Consider the following 26,476-nt stretch of genomic DNA (forward strand, 5'->3'; position numbering starts at 1 on the left):
GTTTGAATATCTCTTATTAGTACTAATTCAGAGCATTCTTTCATATGGCTGTGGGTAGCTTGCATTTCTTCTTTGGCAAACTTTATATTCTTTGACCACACGTCTATTGGTGGATGGCTCTTATTTTTGTATACTTACATAAGTTCCCATGGATACCAATCCTTTTTCAAATATATTTGCTACGAAGGTTTTGTCTAATTAACTGCTTCTCTCTTCATTCTAGGTATATTGATGGTCATGTCAATTCTAGGCCTCCTTCATACTTTCTTTTTTCATTATTTCCCTTGGGATTCTCAACTTTTTGTTCCTCCCAGTGAAATTTTGGTATTATTTTGTCTTATTCTGTAAAGTAAGCCTTTAGTAGTTTGATTGACATGGCACTAAGTCTGTAAATGTATTTTGGTAGTTTGTCATTTTTATTAAATTGATATTGTTCAACCATGAATAATAAATATTTCTCTAGTTATTGAAACCTTTCATGATTTTGTAAATCATATTTTATAGTTCCATCTGTATTAACCTTGAATGTGTCTTAGGTTGGCTCCCTGATATCTTATTCATCTTATTTTTATTTTGGATATGTTTTGTTTTTCTAGTTTCTCCTATTAAGTTTTGTTAGTAACATATGGGAAAGCTGATGATTTTGAGCATTTATTTCATATTCTATTACTTTCATCAGTCAACAAGAACATACTGTCTACTATGTGTGAGATTCTGTATGCTCAGCACTGTGGATATAGGGATAATGATGAAAGTTATTACCACTCAAAGATATTGTACATGCAGTCATAAATAGATGCCAAATAAATATAAGGTAATTTGGAGAGCAGGGATAGGCATTATTAGCAGCTTGAGGAGGGGGGAAGAACTATGTAGAAGAATGTGCTTGAGCTGAACTTTCAAGTCTTAAATGGAAATTTCAGATGGCTGAGTTGAGTAGGGACTACATTACAGGCATGGAAGACAGTCTATGTAAAGGCATAGAGTGAGGAGGTGGAGTTTTGTATGTAAGGAATGGCTAAAAGGACAGTTTGACTGGACCGTAAAGTTAATATCAGTAACTTTCCTGAAGTTACTAGTTGTTTTGAAATTTTTTAAATTAAATCTTTGTTATTCTCTAAGTAAATATCATACAATTTGTAGAAAGAGAATATTTTGCCTCTTCTTTACCTAGGCTCATTATCGCAACTTTTTTGTTTGTTTTATTACTGTAGCTATCATTTCTACAATGTCAAATAACAGCAGTAATGTAATCTATCTTTCCTCATGTCTTTCATATCACTCTGTCCCTAATTATGCACTTACCATATAAGAAACATGGTTCTTTGGGGCATATTTTCCCCCAATCAGATTGTATTTAGACACAGAAGTATATGTGTGTGTGTGTGTGTGTGTGTGTGTGTGTGTGTGAGAGAGAGAGAGAGAGAGAGAGAGAGAGATAGACTGTATCTTATTTAGTTTTTATATTCCTTGACCTCTTCCCCCAGCACTTAAAATATTTATTGAATTTGAATTTTGATTTTGAGCTTAATAATTTTTTAAAAATTTCTTTATACAGGTGGCAAATACAAGAAAACAGTATAATTTACAGATTTCTCAGTTAGCAGAAGAACTTTCAGCCCTTCAAATGGTATGTTAAATACTGGTTTTCTATTACTTACAAAATTTATAAATTCATTTGTTTCACCATAAAGGCTAAGGCTTCTTCAACAGATTCTATTTAAGAAAGATTGACAAATTCCATTGGTAAAATGTATTTTAAAAGAAAAGAAACAATTACAGTAGCATTACTTTGTCTGGAGCCAGTAAAAGTTAATGACAACATTTTTGAGACCAGAAAGTTATATATACTTTTCCTAATTTGACGGAAAACTTTCCAAATTACTCTAACCCAAATTTATCTCTCCCTTTTCTGCATTCATAGTTTATATTGTATAACACTTGATTGTATCATTGTTTTGTAGTCATAGTATTAAAGGATTTCATGATTTTGTTTTATAGTAATAGTATTAAGAGATTTCATAATTGTGGGTTAGGAAGGATCTTAGGAATCATCTAGTAGAATCCCTTTTTTTATAGGTTAGGTAAGTGAGACCCAGAGAGATTAACCTCTTGGTTCTCCTCTTACCTATCTGACTACTTCTCAGCTTTCTTGGCTAGATCTTCACCATGGGGTAGCCATCAGGGCTCTTTTCCTGAATCCTGTTCTCTTCTTCTTCAATACTCTTGGTAGTCTCACTTCCCATGATTTCTTTTATTCTCAGAAGTACTTATCTATCCCTAACCTCTTTGCTCACCTGCAGTCTCACATTCCCCAGTTGCCTATTGAATATTTCAAATTGGATATGCCAAAGGTATCTTAAACTCAGCATGTCTGAAACTGAAGTCTCTCAAATTCCCTAGTATTTAAGGAAACCACCATCTTCCCATTCTCTCAGATTCACAATGTAGGTCTCATCTTCTACTCATTACTCACCCCTAACCAATCTGTTGCCAAGGCCTATTGATTTTACCTTTGTAACATCTCTTTCACACACACCCTTTTCTCCTCTGATACTGCTACCTTCCTGGTTTAGGTCCACATTGCCTCACTCTTGGACTGTTTGTGTACCCTGATGTTTCGTTTGCTTCAACAGAGATTTCAAAGTGATTTTCCTAAAGCTTAGGTCGGACCATGTCATTCCTCTCCACTCCCAACCCTCTCTATCCTCCACCCCCATCTCAGTAAACTCTAGTGGTTCTCTGTTATCTCCAAGATAAAATATAAAATCCCATTGACATTCAAAGCTATTTATACGCCCACATACACACCTTTACAGTTTTCTTACCCTGCCCCCCAAGTAGTCTTTCATCTGGTGACGCTGGACTAACTAGCCTCTTCAAACAAGAACTTCCATCTCCTGACTTCAGGAGTTTTCACTGGCTGTGCCTTATGCCTGGAATGCTTTCCCTCCTCATCTCTCCCTCCTGTCTTCTTTGGCTTCCCTCAAGTTCCAGCCAAAATCCTACCTTCCATAGGAAGCATTTCCTGATCCCCCTTATTTCTACTGCCTTCCATCTATTGGTTGTTTACAATTTAACCTGTGTGTAGCTTGTGTGTACATAGTTGTTTGCATATTGTCTCCTCTATTATGAGCTCTGTGAGAGCTGGGATTGTCTTTTTACCTTTCTTTGTAACACCAGCAGTTAGCCTGGCTCCTGGAATATAGTAGGTGCTTAATAAATACTTATTGACTGACTAACAAGAATTAAACAATAATAGAGCCTGAATTTGAACTATATTCTGACTTCAATTTCAGTACTCTTTCTACTATACTATTTATCCATGTGTGTTTGTCAGTCTTTTAAACATTTTGAATGTATTTGAATTCTATATATTGTATGTCTCTCCACATATTTTTGTGTTCTCTGTATAGGGCTCTCTGTATGAAAATGAGATATGATGTTATATTGTTGAATTCTATAGATAAAATTGTACAGTTTTTTAAAGTATTTGAGAATTTCTTACATTTAAAAATATAATTTAAAAGGTATTTATTAGTAGTTGCCAATTACTAGTGCCACTCCAAAAATTACCTTGTATTTACTTTTCATATGTTTTATTTATATTTACATATGCATATGATATATTATCTCCACCGCTGGATCCTTGAGAACAGATACTATTTCATTTTTTTGTCTTTGTAACTTTTATACCTAACACACTGCCTTGTATGTATGACACTTAATAAATGTTTGATGATTATTGATTGACTGAAGAAAGGAGTGTATATCACAGTTTTAAAAATCCCTGCAGTAGTTTGATTGATTTTAAACTAGTTCTTTGCATTTAAGGCAAACATTTCTCATCTGGCATAGATAAGATACCTGAAATAGCTATGTCCCAAGTGACAAATTATGAATCCTTTAAAAACCTAATTAGCCTATCCTAAATATTCTGATTATCAAAGAAATCAAAGAAATGGGTATTCTTCTTCACTTAGGTAGCTAGGTGGCACAGTGGGTAAGAACTCTGGACCTGGAGTCAGGAAGATTCGAGTTCAAATGCTACCTCATACACTTAATGGCTGTGTGATCCTGGACAATCTACCTCACCTTCAGTTTCCTCAGCTATAAAATGGGTATAATGACTGTTCTCTCCTTATAGGTTTGGTATGAGTATTAAATAATATGTACAACATTTCATAAACCTTAAAGCACTATATAAATGCTAGATATTGCTATTATTGAGGGGAACTAGGTGGCACAGTGGATAAAGCACTGGACTGGACTTGGAATCAAGAAGACTCATCCTCATGAGTTTAAATCTCGTCTCAGACATTTGCTAGCTATGTGACCCTGGACAAGTCACTTAATTTTGTTTGCCTCAGTTTCCTCATCTATAAAATGAGCTAGAGAAGGAAATGGCAAACCACTCCAGTGTCTTTGCCAAGAAAACCTCGAATAAGGTCATGAAGAATTGGACATGACTGAAACAACTCAACAACAACAGAATTGTTATCATTATCATCATCATCATTATTATTATAAAGACACATCATTGGATTTGTTGTTACAAATACAGGTATAAATTAAATGTGAATTTATGAAATACAAATGATAAGAGAAAAATTCCTGCTGGGAATGTTATTGCTGTGGAAATTATTTTCTTAATTTGCTTGGACCAAGATGATACTTGCATCTCCCCAGAGCTCCAGTCTTACATGTATAGTTAGTTGCTTGTTGGACATCTTCATCTGGATGTGTCATGCCAGCACCTCAAATTCAGATTGTCCAAAACTGAACTTATCTTCCCAAAACTTTCCTTCTATCCTCTTGCCCTAATTCTATTGACAGCATTCACCATCCTTCTAATTATCTAGTCTGAAAACCTCAGTTATCTTTTTTTTTTAAATAATTAATTTATTTCTTTTAGCTTTCAACATTCACTTCCATAAGATTTTGAGTTTTAAATTTTCTGTTCCTCCCCCAGGGCAGCATGCAGTCTGATATAGGCTCTACTTATACATTCATATTAAGCATATTTTCCCATTAGTCATGATGTAAAGAACAACAGAACTAATGGGAGGAACTACAAGAATAAAACAGTAAAACAAAACAAAAAAGGAAAAGGTGAACAAATAGTATCCTTCCATCTGCATTCAGAATCCATAGTTCTTTCTCTGGATGTGGATAGCATTTTCCATCATGAGGCTTTTGGAATTGTCTTAGATCCTTGTATTGCTGAGAAGAGCCAAGTCTATCAAAGTCAGTCATCGCACAGTGTGGCCGTTACTGTGTATAATGTTCTCCTGGTTCTGCTCATTTCATGCAAGAAATGTTAGCTATAGCAATTAGAGAAGAAAAAGAAATTGAAGGAATTAGAATAGGCAAAGAAGAAACAAAGCTATCACTCTTTGCAGATGATATGATGGTATACTTAAAGAGTCTTAGGAATCAAGGAAAAACTTACTTGAAATAATAAACACATTTAGTAAAGTTGCAGGATATAAAATAAACCCACACAAATCCTTGGCATTTCTACATATTACTAACAAAAGCCCAGCAGCAAGAGATAGAAAGAGAAATTCCATGTAAAATTATTGTAGACATTATAAAATATTTAGAAATCTACCTGCCAAAACAAAACCAGGAACTCTATGAACACAATCACAAAACACTTTTCACACAAATAAAGTCAGATGTCAGTAACTGGAAAAATACCAGTTGCTCATGGGGATGCTGAGCTAATATAATGAAAATGACAATTCTATCTGAATTAATTTACTTATTCAGTGTCATACCAATCAAACTACCAAAAAAGTATTTTATAGAGCTAGAAAAAACAATGACAGAACATCTGGAAGAACAAAAAGTCCAGAATATCAAGGGAACTAATGAAAAGAAATGCAAAGGAAGGTGGCCTAGCTGTGCCAGATCTTAAATTGTATTATAAAGCAACAATTATCAAAACTACTTGGTACTGGCTAAGAAACAGAGTGATGGATCAGTAGAATAGGTTAGGTATGCAAGACACAGCAGTCAACGACTATACTAATCTACTATTTGATAAATCCAAAGACAACCAGCTTCTGAAATAAGAAATCACTATTTAGCAAAAACTGCTGGGAAAACTGGAAAAATGTATGCCAGAAACTAGGCATAGATCAGCATCTTACACCTTATACCAAGATAAAGTCAAAATGGGTACAGAGTTTAGATATAAAAACTGAGACTATAAGCAACCCTAGGAGAGCAAGGAATAGTTTACTTTTCAGATCTATGGAGAAGGGAAGAATTTATGACCAAACAAGAGGTAGAGAACATTATGAAATGCAAAGTAGATAATTTTGATTATACTAAATTGAAAAGTTTTTACACAAACAAAACCAATGCATCCAAGATTAGGAGGGAAGCAGAAAACTGGGAAAGAATTTTTACAACCAGTGTCTCTGATAAAGGCCTCATTTCTAAAATATATAGAGAACTGAGTCAAATTTGTAAGAATACAAGTCATTCCCCCAAATGATAAATGGTCAAAGGGTATGAACAGGCAGTTTTCAGAGGAAGAAACTAAAGCTATCTATAATCTATGAAAAAATGTTCCAAATCATTGATTTGATTAGAGAAATGCAAATCAAAACGACTCTGAGGTACCACATCACACCTATCAGATTGGCTAACATGACAAAACAGGAAAATGATAAATGTTAGAGAAGATGTGGGAAAAGTGGAACACTAATGCATTGTTGGTGGAGTTGTGAACTGATCCAACCATTCTGGAGAGCTATTTGTAACTATGCCCAAAGGGCTATAAAATTTTGCATACCCTTTGACCCAGCAATACCACTTCTAGGTTTGTATCCCAAAGAGATTATAAAAATGAGAAAAAGACTCACATGTACAAAAATATTTATAGCAGCTCTTTTTGTGGTGGCAAAGAATTGGATATTATGGGGAGCTGCCAAGATAGTCTTTTTAAGGCAAGGATTTGACCATGTCATTCTCCTGCCCTCCCTTTTATCACCCAGTCTGACTTCAAACTACATTTCCAAGTCATATCAAATCAACAAGTCCATATTAATTGCTTACTGTGTGCTAAGCATTGGTAATCCAAATAGGAGCAGAAAAGAAGACAGTCCTTGGCCTCAAGGAGCTTATATTCTAATGGCAGATGACAATATATAAAAGGAAGTAGGAAGGGATAGAGGCAGAAGAGGTTCCAGCATGAGGGCATTATAGACAAAGCCTGGGTAGAAAGGCTATGGTGCAGCCTGGAGAGGAATAGAGACATGAGTGGCCTGGGCATCCTCCCTGAAAATGGAGGTTCTGCTATGCTCAAAGGGCTATAAAACTGTGCATACCCCTTGATCTAGCAATACCAAAGAAATTTTAAAAAAGAAAAAGGACCTATTTTTTTTTTTTGCGAGGCAGTTGGGGTTAAGTGATTTGCACAGTCACACAGCTAGGAAGTGTCAAGTGTCTGGTCTGAGACCAGATTTAAACTCAGGTCCTCTTGACTCCAGGGCTGGTGCTGTATCTACTGTACTACCTAACTGCCCCAAAAGGACCTATTTATACAAAAAATATTTATAGCAGTTTTTTTTTTGTGGTACAAAGAATTCAAAATTGAGGGGTATACTCATAAATTAGGGAATGGCTGAACAAGTTGTGGTATGTGATTATAATGGAATGTTATAATTTGAATACTGTTATGGAATATGAATATTGAATATTGTAAGAAATGACAAGCAGGCTGATTTCAGAAAACCTGGAAAAACAACACAAATTGATGCGAAGTAAAGTGAGCAGAACCAGGAGAACATTTGTTAAAAACTCAACTCCTGAAAAGGTCAGTCAGCCTCTGAAGGGCATGCTGAGTGATGAGATTTGCTCCTAGCCCTCAAGGCTCATTAGTTCTCATTAGTTGGATAAGACCCCACCCAGCTGGGAGACCAAATTTCTGTTTAGAATATAAACAGAATTCAATCTGGAAAGCCTTTGCTTTGTGGAGGAATCCCCTGTCCTTGGTCCCCTCCATTAGAGTTTATGGCAACTCAGCTCATGAAGTAGAAAACTAGCTAGAGAGTTCCAGATAGAGATGGCTTCTTCTTGATGCCTTGAGGTTGCCAAGTCTCATTATCAAACCACATATTCAGCAGGAGCTGCTGAGGACTTTTTGCCCACTTCCTCAATAAATGTCCACCAATCAGGATTGAGTTTCACTTGTCAGAGGAGCTCCCTGATTTAAGGTGTTACAAGATCTCCCTTGGAGTCTTTGGTTACTAAGTGAAAACACCATCAATTTAATTGCCAGCTTTCCTGATTAATAAATTGATTATTAATTGTCCAGAAACCTTGTCTGTCAGAGTTTCATTCCTCTGATACTGTACACAGGAATAATAATGTACAATGATCAACTGTGAATGACTTAGCTATTCTCAGCAATATGGTGATCCAAGACAATTCCAAAGAACTCATGATGAAAAATGCTGTCTACCTCCAGAGAAAGAACTGATGGAGTCTGAATGCAGATTGAAGCATACTATTTTTTGCTTGCTTTATTTTTTCATCTTTTTTTTTTTTGCTGTGTGTCTTCTTTCACAATCTGATTAATACCGAAATATGTTTTGCATAATTGCACATGTGTAACTTATATCAAATTACTGGCCATCTTAGGGAGGGGGAAGAAGACTGAGGGAGGGAGAAAATTTGGAACTCAAAATTAAAAAAAAAATGAATATTTAAAATTGTCTTTACATGTAATTGGAGAAAAACTATCTTTTTTGTTTTATAATGGAGGTTCTGGGAGGATCTAGCCAGTGGAAGGGGGTACTGCAGGGTCACAGGATACTTCTAATGTGTGTATTTTTTATAGCCTTATTTCATATTACGTTCCTCATATACTATCAATTCTAGCCATACTGAACTTCCAGATTTTTCCTGATTTTTTTCTCATACTTTTCTAGTAATGGCTGTGCATTCATGCAGGCAGCTTCTCATATTTTTAACGTACTTCATTAAGTGTGCCCTGATTCTTTCACCCCTCCATGCTGCTACCTAGTTGAAAGTGATCTTTCTGATTTGGATATTATGTGACCAAAAAGATGGACTAGAATTTTCTCCAAACCTCCTCAACTCTCAAAACTTCTCAAGATAATAATTATGTGCAACAGGTAAGGTAATTGCAGCTGTCTCCATGGTCAAAGACACCAAGACTCCTAATGCGGTAACAACAGCCTAATGAATTAATAGTACAGAAGACTAATCCCTAGTCTCTAACATGCTCACTCAGCACCCTCTTCTCCACCAGCCTTGCTGTTTGTCCTTAGTTCTGAAAGAGGACTTTGACATCAGGGAGGTGATTATAGGACATTCACGTGAATTGGATTTATTGAATGGAGGGCTATGCAAAGTCACCAGCCTCACTTTCTCCTCCTTAGCTATCTGGATCTAGTGACCAGATATGGATCAGGACAACTGGAGATGTCCCAGGATATAGTGGGGGACCTTGGCCTTTTCAAGCTAAAACCTTTAATAGGTCTCAGTTTGACTGAGGCAGTGCCCATGTGCCCATTCATTAAATTAAGACTTAATAAGAAATAAGGCAAAAAAAAAAGATCTAGGTGGGGAAGACACTCTGGTTTTAAGGCCAAAACAGAAATAATTGTTATTTACATTTATTCTGAGCCAGTCAGGGCCCAAACAAACTGAACAAAAAGAGCCCTGAATTTCTCCTCTAGAAACCATTAATGTTTCCTTGCTGCTGCAGCCATCTCTGTCAACAAACCCTGTCCTTGTCTTCTTTTCATCATTCTGTGGAAACAACTAAATTGTACTCTTCCCTTTACCCACTCCTATTCACAGTGGTGACTAGTGCAAAGAAACAAAGAAGAATGACTGATTAACAATACAAATACACAGAAGTGAAGAACAATCTAGAATAGGAGCAGAAATACATTTTAAAAAAACCCCACAAGATCTCTATACAAGAAAAACATTGATCTCAAAAAGATAGGATTTGTAGAGGAAACTGAAGGATCATAGGTCTTCCAGAAGAATACAAGTCAAAGTTGACCATAATACAAGAAATAATACCAAAACAAAACCAAATGTTGCCAAGAACTTCTGAACATATAAAACAAAGTGCCAATGGAAAGAATCAAGGGTTTCTGGTTGGGGGGTGAGGTGGGAGGAGAAGCCGACTGGAAGGGAAAACTGTGTGGTAAACACCATAAAACATAGTTGTTAAATTTAACAGTTCCAATGAGAGATGACACATCTGTAAGCACCCAGTATAAAGACCTCCAGGTGGAAAGGAAAGGAAATTTGAATTAAAAGACTGTTCTATACCCAGTGCAACTAAATGGCACAATGGATAGAGTGGTAGTAATCTTTCTGAGTTCAAATCTGGCCTCAGACACTTACTAATTCTGTGATCCTTGGCAAGTCACTTACCCTATTTGCCACAGTTTCCTCATCTCTAAAATGAGCTGGAGAAGGAAGTGGCAAACCACTCCAGTATCTTCGACAAGAATAGAATCACAAGGAGTTGGACACAAGTGAAAACAACAAATTCTATCCATCAGGCACTGCATAAGGTAATAGAATAATGTGTTATCGTTAATTAAAGAGAATCTTTTGAAGCATTCCTTCCAAACAAAAAACAAAAAAAGCCAAGCAGATTGTTTGCTTTGCAAATACTCCAAACTACAGAGACGTAAGAAAGGTAAATAAAGCAAGCAAAAAAGACATGAGTTTAAAGGAAAAGTACTCTAGAGAAAAAAGTAAAAACTAGAAAGGCACCGATGGGGTTAAAAGAAACAATAACAAAAATAACAACAGAGGGACCACTAAGAGATTTCTTTATAAAAGTACACAATGAAAAAGATGAAAGCAGAACCTAAAGAGAAGACATAATTGTGGAGGAAAAGGTCTGAAATAACATTAACCAAAACCCCTACAAAACCTCTACAAGAAGTGAATTAAGACTGCTTCTGAGAGAATGGTATGCTTCCGTGGACAGTATCCTGCCTGAAGAAAAGGGGAATCAAAACTCCTGTGTGCAGCTGATGCCTGGAGGGGTGAAAGGGCATGGGCCCTGAAAGGAGACTTCATGTGGTGGCTAGGGAGTAGCAATGAACTGAACAATAAGGGACACAGGTCAGTTTCTTCCATGGGGCAGTATTTCTGTCCTTTTAGTTTCCTCAAGGATTAATAGTGCTAAGAATAGAGCACTACTGAAAAAAGAGGGGACAAGGCATGCTCAACAAAATGATAATATAGAAACTGTAAAAATGTTTCACAGTTACCTGTTCTTCTGCTATATTTTGCTATATTAGATTTGTTTGTGCATTTTATATTGCTTCAAGAAAATATTTTATAAAATATACTTGCAATAAAGATAATTGAAAGAAATAGAAGTTATTAACAACACATTATCTCTAAGTACTACAGATGCCTATCTTCAAATCAGCTTCCTCCATAAATTTATTGTTATTACTGCAGGCATTCTGTTACACTGTTAAGAAAAATTGGAACTGCAAGGAACTAATAGAATGATGACTTTTATAATTCTTCATTTTAGACTCATTAGTTAATATTGGATTTTATTGACTAATCTGATTATTGTTAAGTACACAGAATCCAAACTTTTACACAGGACTGTTTTATGTTAAGGAAACATTTTCAGTTATATATATTTTAACTGATTGAGTAAGAGGAGGGATTAGTAGTAATTAAATTAAAAGTTCTTTAACTTATGTGACTATCTAGTGGCTTTCAGTACATCCACAGACTCACAAAGAGTTTTTTTACAGTTCCCTGGTAAATCTTTTAAAAGCAGTTCTGATGAAAACAGATGAAAAGACAGTATGGTGAGAAGAGATTCCTATTTTCTTTTCTCCTTATAGTCCCAAAACTTCTGTCCCTTTCCTCCTGTTAACTTAGAGCTCCTACCACTCTTTATTTTGAAATAATTCTTGACATTTTGGAATGTAGATCCTTTTTCAGCATGTTGAGCATTTTTATATGTGGCTAAATTACACTGGGGTTCTTTAATTAATTGAACAACTTAAACTTTCTTTTTTGTATTTCCCATGAACTTAAGAGTATGTAGAAATACTTCAGTGGATCTCTCATCTCATCCATGTGGATAGTTCCTTCGACAGTGAAGATTACAGTCTAACAACACTTTTACATACTGTGTAATTCCTTTTCATTGTCTTCTGTAGATCTTCTATCCAGGAGCTTTCCAATGAAATGGAAGCTTTCCCCAAGATATTTTAACATTTTTGGTCACATTCTTAGTTCTTGAGCTGCTCAACCATTCTCTTTTGTTCTTACATAATTTAATCAAATTCCTTTTCCTATTAAAAATGGCTTAAAGATATTAAACTGCTTACATCATTTAAGTCATATTGGATCCTTACTTCTGGTCTTCATGCCCTCTGGGTCATCCACATTTTGATTCTTTTGAGAGAATAGTATTCCATAATTCATAATTTATAGGATCACCCAAAGAATACTGGTCTTTAAAAAAAAAAAAGATTCCATTTAGTGTTAGAGAGTAGCTTGTGATTATTGTAAATGCTACCCACTTTATTTCCTCTGTTCAGTTCTTGGATCAGCTCATTACCCATCTGTACAATGTATGAACTAATTCATAGGCTGTCCAATCAAATCTAAACTATGGAAAGTAGAAACTTTCTATCTTTTGGTTTGACCACTGTAGATTGTTGGAAAAATCTCTTTTGAAGCAAGGGATTTCTCTGAAAATGGCCTGTTTTAGTGCTTGGCACTGTGAGTACAATTAACATTAAGAGCAGCTACAGGAATCTGAAGGTATTCCTTCTTTCACTTGGACCCTGAGTAGGAAGTCCTTTATAACAGTAACTAGTGCTTTTAGTGGCATATCTCTTTTGTAAATAGATTTTCATAAATATTTATTTGTTCATTTTATAGGAATGTGGAGACAAACAGGGGCAAATTGAACGGGCCATTAGGGAAAAGCGGGCAGTGGAAGAAGAACTGGAAAAGGTAAAAACAAACAGTACAACTGCAACTGCAACTAACCGTGGTCATCATCTGCTTTCATTAGTGTATGCAAAAAGGTCTGTTAGTTATAACCCTTAATGAACACCTTCCTTAAAAGCATTCCAAATCTGTATTCAATATTAGTTAGCCAATATTAGCCAAGCTATGTTTCTTGTCACATATGACAAGATCTTGAAACTTTTTTTTCCATTATGTATTTTGAAATTGCCACATTGTATACATGAATATAACCATATGCAGTATATATTTGCTTATATGGCTATAACCATATCAGCAGAATAATACTCAATTATTATGTTTAACTCAAATAGGCTCTCCCTTTAATATCAGACCCACGTAAAAATCTTAAGGGAATAAAATCAGGAAATGGCAACGTTTTATTTTTACTAAAAAGCAACATCTTTTCTTATAAAAATACTCATCATAAAGCTCTTAAATGAAGTCTTAAAAGTCTGTGTTAGATGAAGGCATAGGCAAGAATATTTGCCTTCAACTGAGAAAATTAGTGAGGCATGATAGGACATAGTGAGAAAATGAATGTGTGTGTAACAACGTGTGTGTTACACACACGTTCATTTTCTCACCTTTCTGAAAAAAACAAAAGCAGAAGCAAAACTGTTGTTAGAAAAGACTTGGAAATCACCTTTTTACATTTTGTTGTGAACATAAAAATGTCATTTTTATAGGGGTATTTGCCCTTTTTAAACAATCAGTCAATAAACAAGAATTTATTAAGTACCCATTATGTCCTAGACACTATGCCAGGCTCTAGTCATAGAAAGGGGAAAAAATGAAAGTTATCTCAATTTTGGAGTGAAAGATAACTTCAAGAAACAAGTGAGAAAGGGATCTTAGAGTATAGAAAAGTCTTATTTCTGAAAGGAAACCTGTCAATGACCATGATATTCCATCTATGCACAAGAACAACTTTGAGCAATAATAATAATAATTTATTTCATTTTTAATGTCAGGGGATACTTTTGTACTTTCCTCAACCAGGAAAACAAAAAGTACTTTCGCAAGGGCATATCATTTTAGTTTCCTCAATGATAATTTGATTGTCAGCTCAGGAGACATCTTTAAGACTATCAAGAACGTTTAACTAACTTTTATTAGTGAAGAAAATATAGTATAGTAGAAATAGCCCTGGATTCACATGTTGGCTTTACTTCTGCTTACCTATGTGACCATTGGGCAAGGAAAGCACTTAACAACTCTAGAGCCTTGCCTATCTTTAAGGTCTCTTCCAGATCTAAATTTGGAATATATTACATTCAGTCTTTTCAACAACATTTTAAGGTAAGTTTTTTTTATTATACCCCAGTAGTATAGCATAGTATATAACAGCATAGCATAGTGTGGGGTTTGGGGTAAAGGGAAGAGAGAGAGAGGAAATCTGAATAATCTAGCCAATTCTGTAGACCATTTCACTCAGTGAGTATACACTAGAGAGTAAACATGAGATGGGAGACTGGGAGATGTGACTCTGCAGTATCCTAAGTGGGTCTCACCTCTTCATGTAAATATTTCATGCTGAATATGATTCTAGAATCTTCTCTTCATCATACCCATAGTCTATTCATTCTGTTTAGGCTTGTAGAACTAATTAGTGGTTTAGTCCTACTTGGCCTTCTTAGTCTTCCTGGTTACCTAAAAGATCCCTGTTGTGTTTGCTTTCACTTTTGTCCTATCATGCCTTACAATGAAGTAGGAAGAAGAAACTATTGTATGGTAGTATGAACACCCTGTAATATAATCATGTTTATGTATAAAACCCTTTCAAGAGTATTTTTTTCTAAATTATTAATTTTATTATGACCAAGTCTTTACCTATATCTGTTTTCTTGTATTCACTAGAAGTCTAGTTTCCTGCTCCTAGCTTAGCTGGGTATAATGAAAAATAAAATTTACATTTAGATGTTTCCGTAGTAACCATCTCAGATCCACCTGCTTTCTAATTGCCTACTTTTAAAAAGATCCTAGCCCCTTTCTGTCTAAAGCTGCTGTACTGTATTTTTTGAGTAATTTAAGGGAACTTGAAGGTGAATTTTGAATATTTTTAATTCTGACATTCCACTATATGTAACTAGTTTATATATTGTAATATAATGGTATTAGATACCTAGAATTGGAATATTGATATTAGGATAATTTAAGGGTTCCCTTCCTTGGGCACATAGGCCTGTCACTAGTGATAATTTCTTCAGTTTCAGCCTTTGGTATTCCATTTTGCCTATGTAAAATAACTTAACCTGATCATTGATAGTTTCTTAGTGTGATCTTCCAGGGCAAAACTTGGCAGATCCTACCAATCTGGAAAAGCTTCACATACAGGCCTGGTGATGAACTGTACTTGTCATCCAACTGACTGCCTGAGCTAACTGTAAACAGGCTCATAAAGCAGCATGTTGGCCACAAGGTGATTAAATTTTTTTTGGTCCTGTCAACTCCTCAAGAGCTATATGCTAAATTTAATCCTTGTGAGATCTCTAAAAATGCATCTCAAAGAGAGTGAGCCCTTCACCCTGAAATCAACATCAGGTAGCTTATTGGTTCCGTTTTCCTGATAATGAAAGACTTGAAAAAGCTAAAGGCCGTATAATCCCCTAATGAAATTATGGTTTTTTAAAAACCATATTGTTACTATGGTAAGTGATTGAAGCCCTATCATCTGAGATGTACTGCCATTCAGTGGTTTTCCTTCTGTTGACCCACAGACCACAGAGTTATTGCAAGAAGTATGCAAATGCACCTTCCATATACTGAATATGCAATATGTCTCATAAATGTATGATTACTAATTTTCAAATGTAGGTATTTTTATAATTAATAAAATACAAATTAATTTATAAATATTGAATTCATAAAAGGTTTTGTCATGTATTTTTAATCAGTGCATACTAATAGTACAACTCCAATCCTGATGAGGTCTCTCATTTATTTTAGTGTTAATGAAAGACCCTCATTTGAAAAATTCAGAAACCACCACTGTAATACTGTATAACTTTTACAATAAGTTTCACATACTTCTTCTATAACAGTGTAGTGTCAAGACCACTGGATTTGAAGTTGATAGGAACCGAGTTTGAGTCTTGACTGCTTTTTGCAATGCTGGGCAAGGTACTTCACCTTTAGGTCCTCAGTTTCCTTTGTAAAATGCATTAAATAGATTATCTCTAAGGTCCCTTCCACTGTAAAATCGTGTTATCTTATAATCTAGATTTACCGAGAAGGCAGAGGAAATGAAGATGATTATAGGAAACTAGAAGAAATGCACCAAAGGTGCTTAATTGCAGAACGTGCCAAGGATGATCTTCAGTTAAGACTTAAGACAGCACAAAACAGAATTAAACAACTTGAGATAAAGTAAGTAATCTTCATATATGTCATATAATTCTATATTTCTAATATCTTGATTATCTGGTGCAGCGAGGTTTCTGGTAACCTTTTGTTTTCTTTAATCTTTTTGATTAATAAGATTCTAACTATGTCCAAATATGGAGAGATTTCTGTATAAACAGAATTTGGTAGGTTCTAAATCCTTTTTGTTAGAGTAATGCAAGTAACCAAATGCTTTTGGACCAACAAGTTTTTTTTCCATAATTGCTACTGAAAATTAATTTGTCAAAATTAATTAATGATCAATATTCCAGGTACTCTGCTAGGCACTGGGGATGTAAATATAAAAATAAAATACTCTACATTCAAGGAGATCACATTCTATAGAAGGAGATAATATGTACAAACAAAAATATGCGTAGAATAAGTACATAGCAAATATTTATAAAATAAATATAATTTAGTGTGAGAAAACACCAGCAATTGGAAGGATAGGAGGTGGCATTTTAAGTAAGCTGTGAATGAAACTTGTGATTCTAAGAGGTAGAGGTTACATTCTAGAAGGCGAAGATAGCCTATACCGGGGCACAGAAGCTCGAAATGGAATGCCATTTGTGAAGAGTAACAAAAGGTCCAGTTTGCCTGGACCAAAAAGTAGAAAATAATAATGTATCATAAGGCTGGAAAGATGGTTTCAGCCCTGTTACAAAGGGTTTTAAATACCAATAGAAGAATTTTTATTTAATTCTAGAGGTAATAGGGAGCTATGGGAGTTTATTGAATGGCATGGTCAGATGTGTGCTTTGGGGGAATCACTTGAGCAACCAAGTGGAGGATAGATAGTGAAGGGGAGAAAATTGAGGGAGGGAGACCAGTTGGCAGTAATCCAGGCAAGAGGTTATGAGAGACTAAACTAGAGTGGTAGCAGTGTAGTAGAGAGGAGATGAATATGACAGATATTGTGGAAATAGAATGATAAGATTTGACAATTCATTAGATACGTGGTGCGAAGGAGAGCTAAGGATAGAGGCAACCTCTAATTCACAGACCAGAATGTCTGGAAGAGCAGTGGTAGCCTTAATAAACATAGAAAATTACTAAACTTTAGATGAAACTTGGGATTCAAAGAAGTGGAGGTTACATTTTCATTTTGTTGCCAGTGGAGTGCCTTCCACAAGTTAAGTGCTTAGTAAATATTTCTTGATTGATGGAAGTGAAAAAAAGGAAGAGGGGAAAAGAAGTGCAGGAGGGAACCCAATTAGTTGAAAAGGAAACAAGCAAATCAATGCCTAGACTCAGAAAGAGAAGAAAGGAATCTTCTGAGATCTTATTCCTGCCCTTCATCTCTATCTTCTGCTCTTTTAATTCCTGCTCTAGACCATGCAATTAGCAGTGGCTTGGAGAAAGGGGAATCGTAACTCTATAAAACATATTTTTAGGGTTCGGTGAACAGGATACTGAGTTGGAACTGTGAATGTGTCTTCCCACAGAAGCATTGATACTGACATACATTAAGTTCCATACTATTATTTCTGCAGTGCTATACTTCAACCACATGTGGGGTGTAGAGGTTTTACTAAACTAGTATGAGAACATAGAGAAGCTAGGTGATTCAGTGGATAAAGTGTGAGCTTAGAGTCAGAAAGACATGAGTTCAAATCCAACCTCTGACACTTGGTTATCTGTGTGACCCTAGGCAAATCACTTAACCTGTGTTTGCCTAATCCATTGGAGAAGGAAATAGCAAACCACTCCAGTATCTTTGCCAAGAAAAACCCCATACAGGATCATGAGGAGTCAGACACAATTGAACAAAAACAATGAGAACATGACAACTTTGAATCCCACTGTTTCTGAGATCAGGTCTGAATTCCATATAATTGATTTGTATATGAAATGTGGAACTAGAACCCATTTATGCACAACAGACAAACTGTAATACTAAAAAACCTGCCATTATCCTTGTTAAGTGGCATGCATAATACCTTGTGTTAAAGATTAAGCCTTAAAATTGAATTGCCAGACTTATTTCAATTTTGTACACATTCTAAACTTCTTTAAAGGATTTTTGTTGCTGTCAGGAATGAGTGGGATTGAGACCACCTACCCAAGTAAAAATTCAGAGGTTTCTCTCAGTAGAAACATAAGTTTTATTCTAGCAAGTCTCGCGCAAGAATTAGGCATCACCTACCCAGGGCGGACTGGAGTAGGGAGACAGGATGTAAGCAGCAAACAAGCCGTTATATACCTTTAGACAAACAACTCTAAGAAAACCCCCCACTTGTTTACCTGAATCTCTTTATCCCCATTGGCTGAGGTAAGAGACAAGCAACTTTACCCCAGAACTAAGAGATACATTTTATCCAAAACAAGCTTGGAAGCTAGCAGATTGCCTAATGTGGCAAAGATAAGGCTGGGTTAGTGGTTACAAAACAAGGGAGGGGGTGGGCAGCTGGTGTAGGACTTTATTTCCCCCAAAACATAAGATTTACAGGAAAGTGTAACTTAGGCCCAGGTCGTGCTAAAGCCTTACTACATTTTTGGAGCATAGCTTCCTTTTATATGAGAAACTTTCACTTGTCCCACACAGGAGCAATATGATATAAAATTTTTTATTTCAAGTTATTGAACTAAATTACTAATTCATTCTACATCTTCATAATGAGTCACAAAGAAGTCACCACATATCTTGCATTTTATATTAATAAGAGAGTGTCCAAAGAGGTGTCTTGGCATCGTACAAAGGATGTCAGCCTCGGAGTTAGGAAGATCTCTCCAGGTTCAAGTCTTGTCTCTTTCCCATTCTGACTTTATGACCTCTCAGGGACCCAGGAAGTTCAAGAAAGACTCTAAAGGGCAGATCAGCTATCTACCAGTATTGGCTTATAGAGGTTTCTCACAGATCATGGGGTCTGTATAATGATGATATTCCAAATCTGGTCCACTTTTTGTGTATACTGAAGTATCCTTGTCAATCCTGTGGGCATAGTTAAATAATTTTTCTAAAATAGATTTAGATTTGTATGCAGATCACAGGTTTTTGGGGTAGAGTAGACTTTTATTATATTCAAGCTAAAAAATCATGGGTTTTTTTTCAGATTATACATTTTAAAAGTAACATAGAAATCCTTATTATCTTCCTGTTAAGAGCAAAAACTCATTTTAAGATCATTTAAAACAATAATCTATTCAAAGTTTGTGAAAAGACCCAATTTGGGGTGGGGGGTAGGGGAAGGCAGTGTGGTTAAGTGACTTGCCCGGAGTCTCACAGCTAGTAAGTGTTATGTGTCTGAGGCCGGATTTGAACTCAGGTCCTCCTGAATCCAAGGTCGGTGCTGTATCCACTGTGCCACTTAGGCTGCCCTGAGACCCAATTTTAAACTATGTATTGATACTCCTTACAGTTCTGTTATCTTTATTTGCTGAAGCTACAGGTTTTGCTAGTATATATTAAAACTATTAAAAGATATTCCAGTGAAAGGACTATATAACAAAAAATACTGAAATCCATACATATCAAACAAGAAGGCCTTTGTAAAAGCAGCAAGTCAGACACATTGATTAAAATGCTTTTAGTTTTTTCCCTCCTACTGAAAGATGGGAAACATGGTTTTAGAAATATGGAACAGCAGTAATTCTACTTATTCAGCAGTAGCTTGTCTAAACACAGAAGAATTAGTTTAAGATTATTTTAAACATGGTATGTGGCTTGGCAGGAACAAGGCACAGAATAAGAGAGAATGAAATCAGCCCTCCTACATCCCAAGGTTGAGCTGTTGTTCTTTTAGATTTGCACATAAAGTCCTCCACACTTCTGCCAATGGTTCATTTAAGATCTTCTCCAAGTAGTTTATAGTTTAGAATTAGCAGATCCCTAGATTTATGCCTTGGAAAAGTCTCATTGCGACCTGGCAGAAGCCCATAGGGAATCTCTAAGAACAAATTTAGGGATACAAGTGGCACACTGTAAAACCAGTAGAACCCTTTTGCCTATCCTTAGGCTTTCTTACTCCCCATTATTGTCCTAGCACTTCACTTATATGGAACTGATGTTGGTGAATTTTCAAGAACTCTCATTCTCCATATGAATTTCTTTTGTTGCAAGTAACTTTGAACCTGTAGCTCTCTGAGGTCATCATATTCTCAGCTGTCATCTGCATACCACATGCTCACCCTCCCATTTCTATCCATGGGTACTCTTATTGCCAAAGCAGCAGAATCATAGGCTCCATTTAAAGTCTGTTTCCGTTTAACAGCATTAATTGTGGTTCACAATGTAACCAGGGCTGGTAAAAAACAATTCTGGAATGTTATAGTGATTGTATTATGTGGAAATTAGAATATGGCAATAAAAAGGGAAATTTTTATGTAGTTCTTAGTGTATTTAGAGGAGAGGAGCTCTTGCACATTACTCTTATATTTTAATGGATTCTCCTGCCCATTAAAACTTTTTCCAAAATCCAAGAAACCTAAATGAATTTATAATTACACTATTAACATTTTATAAAAACCCAGGCAAACCCCATGGGGACAATGCAAAAGTTTATTCCTCACTATAATATATTAATGTGATCAGCTAGCATATTTTCCTATAACTGAATTCAGTGATAAAGTAGTTTTGAGTATTGCTGTGTTGAACCTCCCCCATGTACTATCACCTAGGATTTCTCCCCATTTAATCCTCCTTGCCCAGTGAATTTCATGTATAGTATATCCATTCTCTTAAATTTAACATACAGAATTTGAAAGATTGCAAACTGGTTTTTAAAGATGAGTGGGTAATTTAATTTAGCTGCTTTTCTTCTGTTTTACATGGAACACACCTACTATAGCAAACTCTTTAAAACACAGAGTATAATTGTGAATTGTAATTAAATGATTCCAGAAAGGGAAAATAAAACACTGTAAAATGTGGGCTTACTCCTTGAATTTTATAGCAGATCGTTAAGTGGGATGTTTTGTTTTCTATCAGTTCTGAAGAAGAGATGTCACGTAGCCAGGAAAGGATTCAAAAGCTTCAGAGTGTTTTAGAGTCTGAAAGAGAGAACTGTGGCACTGTCAGCGAACAAAGGCTGAAACTTCAGCAAGAAAATGAACAGTTGCAAAAAGACACTGAGGATTTGAGAAAAATTGCTTTGGAGGCTCAACAAAAAGCCAAATTAAAGGTACTGTCTTGACCTACTTGGATCTATGTCTGCCAGTGAAAATTCTAGTACAGTGAATATTTAGAAGGGTAGCAAACAATTTTAGAAGCTCTCTTATTCTTTCTCCCCATCATAAAACACTGATCATAATTTAGAAAGTTAACAGGTCAGGCATCCTTGAATATTATTTCTTTCACTTTCCATAAAAAAATTACTTTCTGAGCATGAAGCAGCTTGACATTTTTGACAAAGCAATTGAAGCAATGCTATGAAGGTAGTATATTAGATAACTCTAAGGCTGTTGTTCTCACTTCTTCCTCAATAGCATTCTCTGAGAGAGAACCACTTTGAAAAAGACTTTATAGTAGGTGCTGTACCTGATGACTCTAAGAATCAATTGGGATCCAACAAGTCCCTCCAGTGTGGTTGCCACTCATTCTTTTGCACCTCTCCTTTCTCCTTTCCTACCTCTGTCTCCCTCCCTTAAAAAGGAAAAACAAAACCACTGCAACGAACACCCATGGTCAAGCAAAACAGATGACCACATTGGCCATTTCTAAAGACGTATGTTTCACTCTGCATACCTAGTCCATCGCTTCTCTGTCAGGAGGCAGTCAGCATTCTAAATTATTGGTCCTCAGGAATCGTTGTTGATCATTGGATTGGTCAGAGCTCTTTAGTCCTTCACAATTGCTCATTTTTTGCAGTGCTGTTGTTATGTCAGTTATTCTACTTGTTCTGCTTGCTTCGATCTGCATCAGTTCAAAGTGAAGTTCAAGTGACTTGTTTTCTCCATCCCTTCCACTTTTGTATAGACTTCTACTTGCACCCCCAGATTCTGTGAAATAAGTTCCCCTTAATTCCTCTTCCTTTTCCCCTCTCCCTTACCTTTCTTCTTTTAAGATCATTAAAACACAACAAAAATTACTCCCACGCCCTCTACCTTATTCAGCTCCTTCTGCAATCTTAGCTGACGTTAATGGTTCTCAGATTTTTTGTATCATCCCTCTACCCTTCATATTTATAAAATCTTTCTGATTTTTCAGTTGTATTTACCTTTTTATGTTTCTCCCCACTGCCATGTTTACAGTTCAAAATTTCTTCCCCAGGTCCCTTCACCAGGAGTGCTTAGAAGTCCTCTACTTCATTAAAGAGCTATTTTCCCTCTACAGGACCACACTCAGTTATTCTTGGTTCATATTTTTGCGCCATCCAGGATATTATATTTTGTAATTTTCATTCTTTCATAAATTCAGTTGCTAAATTTTGTGTGTTCCTGTTTCTACTTGGTATTTGAATGCCTTTTCTTCAGCTGCTTGCCGTATTGTCTCTTCAACTTAGAAGCTTTGGATTTTGGCCATGACATTTCTGGGAGTTCCTTGGGGCTTCCCTCAGGAAGTGACTGGTGGACTCCCTATATTTTTGCTTTGCTCCCTGGTTCTAAAATACCTGGACAGTTTTATTTTGTGACCTTCTGAAATATGATGTTCAGTCTCTTCTTTTGGCTATAGCTTTCAAATAGTCCAATGATCCTTAAGCTATCTTTCCTTGATATGCTTTCCAGTATCAGTTATTTCTGTTGTAAGACACCCTACACACTCCTTCATTCTCCTAATCTCCTGACCCCATTTTAATATTTCTTGTCTCATGAAGTTACTACCCTCTGTCTGGTCCCTTCCAATACTCAGAGAGTGCTCTACCTGGGTAAAGCCCTATACCTCTTGTACCAAACTCTCAATCCTCCCTTCCAGACTCTCCTCCATGTCTTTTATCTCTCCTCCAACTCCCTTCTCCATCATTCCAACTACATATATATATATATCTCATTCATAAACATTTGCATAATTTTTCCTAGAAATTGTTATTGATTTTTTTGGGCAAGTTTTTTTTTTCCATTTGAGGCTTTCCCTGTAGGTATTTTGGAGCCATTATCTACTTCTGTGTCTGTGTCCTGGGCATATCTGTCCTCACAACAACTTTGTCCTTTTTTTTTGGCCATTTGTCCAGCTATCTACTGTGGGTTTCTCAGTAACAGTGGCATACCGCTGAGGTCTGGGTATTGGATCCACATTCCTGGCCCTTCTGAGATACGTTATATTGCTAGCCTAGACTTAGTTCTGAGTCCCTGACTATTTCTGGACATCTATATTGCTGGCATAGCTCAGAGCACTGAGCACTGAATTTTGAGATTCTAGCCCATCCCTGCTTCATAGCTTCTTCCCTGGGTACCTTCCTATAGTTTGGGTCTGCAACCAATGGCTAGAAAAATGACCCACGGTAGGGGGAACTGAACTTCACTGCTTTCTCACACTCCAGCATACTAGCTGGTCCTCCAAACTGATTTTTAAAAGCCCTGCTCATCCTTCATCATTTAGGAGTTTTAAACTATCCAGAATTCTTCTTTTCTTGCCTGTTTCCTCATTCTAGGCTTAAACCTCAAGCCGTGGTAGCCATACTAGCACCCTTGGATGAAATCCATGCTTGTTCCTCCCCATTTCATCCTCATTTTGGACCTGTCCATACCACCACAGGCCTCCTGTTCAAATTCCAAATCTTGCCTGTTTCTACCATTTTGACTGTATAACTCTTGACTTTTACCTCAGCTCTGCCTTCAGGATTCACAGTAACCATTCTGTCCAGATCATAGTAATTTTCACAATGTACAGTTCTGACCATGTCACTTCCAACTTTGGTGACTCCCCATTACCTACAAAACTCCAAATGCCTTAGTATTCAAGGGCTTCCTAAATCTAGTTCTACCTAGCCTTTCTAGCCTTACCTCATACTACTCCTCTTCACGGTTTTAACTATATATCATACTGGTCTACTTTTTGTAATTCGTACTCACTAGGCCCCTTCCCCCCATTTTCCTACTTCTGTGTATTTGTATATTCTGTAACTTCCACTTTACCTACCTGATCCGTTCTCCTATCCATTGTAATTCTACCTATCCTTCAAAGCTAAGGTCAAATGCAACCTTCTCTACAAAATCTTTCTTTATACCCTAGAGAGAAAAAATCTCTCTTTACCACATTTAACTCCTGTATAATACTTTTTCCACGCCACTCCTATGCGTTGATCATGTTCTAGCTTATATGACAGTCCTTTGTGCATGTCTTATTATCTCTATAAGAATTTATGCCTCTAGATGGCTCCTTAATCATCTTTCTATCCCCTAACATACATGATACATAGTAGGCACTTAACAAGTATTTATTGAATTGAAAGATCAAAATATATAAGAATGTTTTACTTCATCAATTTAACCTTATATATTTGGATCAATTTTGTGAAATTCATAACTAAACCAGATTTTATAGTTTAATTTCACACTGATCATGAACTGAAAAATATCTGTGGCACAGTGATTATCTCCACTTGCTCAATGGTTGATCACTGTAGTGATAAGAAGAGTAAATGAAAACAGAAACAATATAGTCATTTTGTTCACTAGATCAGCACAATGGAGCATGAATTTTCAGTAAAGGAGCATGGATATGAAATTCGTTTGAGAGAGCTGGAAGATAGTAATCGTAATTCCACTGTTGAATTGAGACGTTTGTTAGTAGCTCAACAGAAAGCAACCAACCGGTGGAAAGATGAAACAAAAAAGATAACAGAAGCTGCAGAAACTAGGATCAGCAACTTAAAGTAAGTCCAATATCTCCTTTAGATAATCCTCCAATGCTTGGATCATTTCACACATTTTTATGGGAGTATTTTAAACTATTTTTAAAAGTCTTTTTAATTCCTTTTGGAAAAGGTATATGGTTATGAACTTTGGAAAATAAAGATAGTAGGAGGCAATCTAGTGTCATTTTGTTGTCTGGTAAATTATCAGCATATTCGACAACATTCTCTAATCTCTTTTGGAAGTCATGGTTCAGAATCTTAACCCTGTTTGCTTAGTTAATTGATACTTCATTATGGCTAAATAAGAACGATAAGGTTTGTTAACTTTATGATTGTTAAAAAATGCTTATTAATGCAGAATATGGCAGTTGTTCATTTATAAGTGTTGTGTAATCACTTCCTTTCCTTGAATTTACAAAATCCTGTTTTTACTTTTTTCACTTTCTTAATGGGAACTTCATGATAATAATCTCAAGAAATTTATGTGACATTGAGGTGACTTATTTTAAAATGTGACATCAATATTTAATCACTGTATAGCATGGTCTCTCTTCTACTTCAAGGCTAAAATCCTTGAGAAAGTTATCTGTGCTAAGTAACCCCTTTTTCTTTTCCCTTACTCTCTTTTAGCTCCTTTGCAATCTGGCTTCCAACTTTATCATTCAATTGAAACTCCCCTCTATAAAGTTACCATTGATTTCTTAATTTCCATGTCTAATGACCTTTTCATAAATGCATCCTTCTTGACCACTCTACAGGAATTGATACTGTTGATTAACTTCTTTTCTTAGATACTATGTCCTCTATAGGATAGGTATTATTGAAAGTGCTTTCTGGCCACTATTTGTCCCATCTGTCCAATTATTCCTCAGTCTCCTTTATTGGATCTTTATTATGTCATGCTCACTAATTGTAGGTATCCCTTATGGCTCAGTCTTGGGTCCTCTTTGCTTTTCTCTTCATGCTATCTCTTTTGGAGAGCTAAGCAGCTCTAGTAAGTTCTATCATAATCTCTGCACATGATTTCCAAATTGATATTTCCAGCTCTGATCTGTCTACTGAGCTCCAGTCCCACATTATCAGCTGCCTTTTGAACATCACAGACTAGATTTGCTTGTGACCATTTCAACTTAACAAGACCAAGATAGAGCTGATTATTTTTCTACCCCAAATCTCCTCTCTTCTGAGGATTCTTTGAACTTCCCTTTTGTTGTCAAGGACACCACCATTCTCCCTAGCTCCCCAACCTTGATGAATCCTTAACTCCTAACTTTCATCCCACCTAGCCAATCCATTGCTAAATCTTGTTGTTTCAGTCTTCTTGA

At 36.0% G+C, this 26,476-nt stretch overlaps 1 protein-coding gene across 3 annotated transcripts in view; it reads left to right on the forward strand.

The window, feature by feature from the left end:
• SCLT1 (sodium channel and clathrin linker 1) overlaps positions 1–26,476 on the forward strand; it is a 254,552-nt gene that overhangs the window by 143,024 nt on the left and 85,052 nt on the right. For all 3 annotated transcript variants that reach the window (XM_020974031.2, XM_078148099.1, XM_020974034.2), the window contains 5 exons: positions 1,559–1,630; positions 12,943–13,017; positions 16,256–16,401; positions 21,347–21,539; positions 24,973–25,169. In XM_020974031.2, the coding sequence (XP_020829690.1) occupies positions 1,559–1,630; positions 12,943–13,017; positions 16,256–16,401; positions 21,347–21,539; positions 24,973–25,169 (683 nt within the window). The remainder of the gene's footprint in view (positions 1–1,558; positions 1,631–12,942; positions 13,018–16,255; positions 16,402–21,346; positions 21,540–24,972; positions 25,170–26,476) is intronic.

Source organism: Phascolarctos cinereus, unplaced genomic scaffold, assembly GCF_003287225.1.
Source record: "Phascolarctos cinereus isolate Bilbo 61053 unplaced genomic scaffold, phaCin_HiC Scaffold_9;HRSCAF=440, whole genome shotgun sequence".
Lineage (NCBI taxonomy): Eukaryota > Metazoa > Chordata > Mammalia > Diprotodontia > Phascolarctidae > Phascolarctos > Phascolarctos cinereus.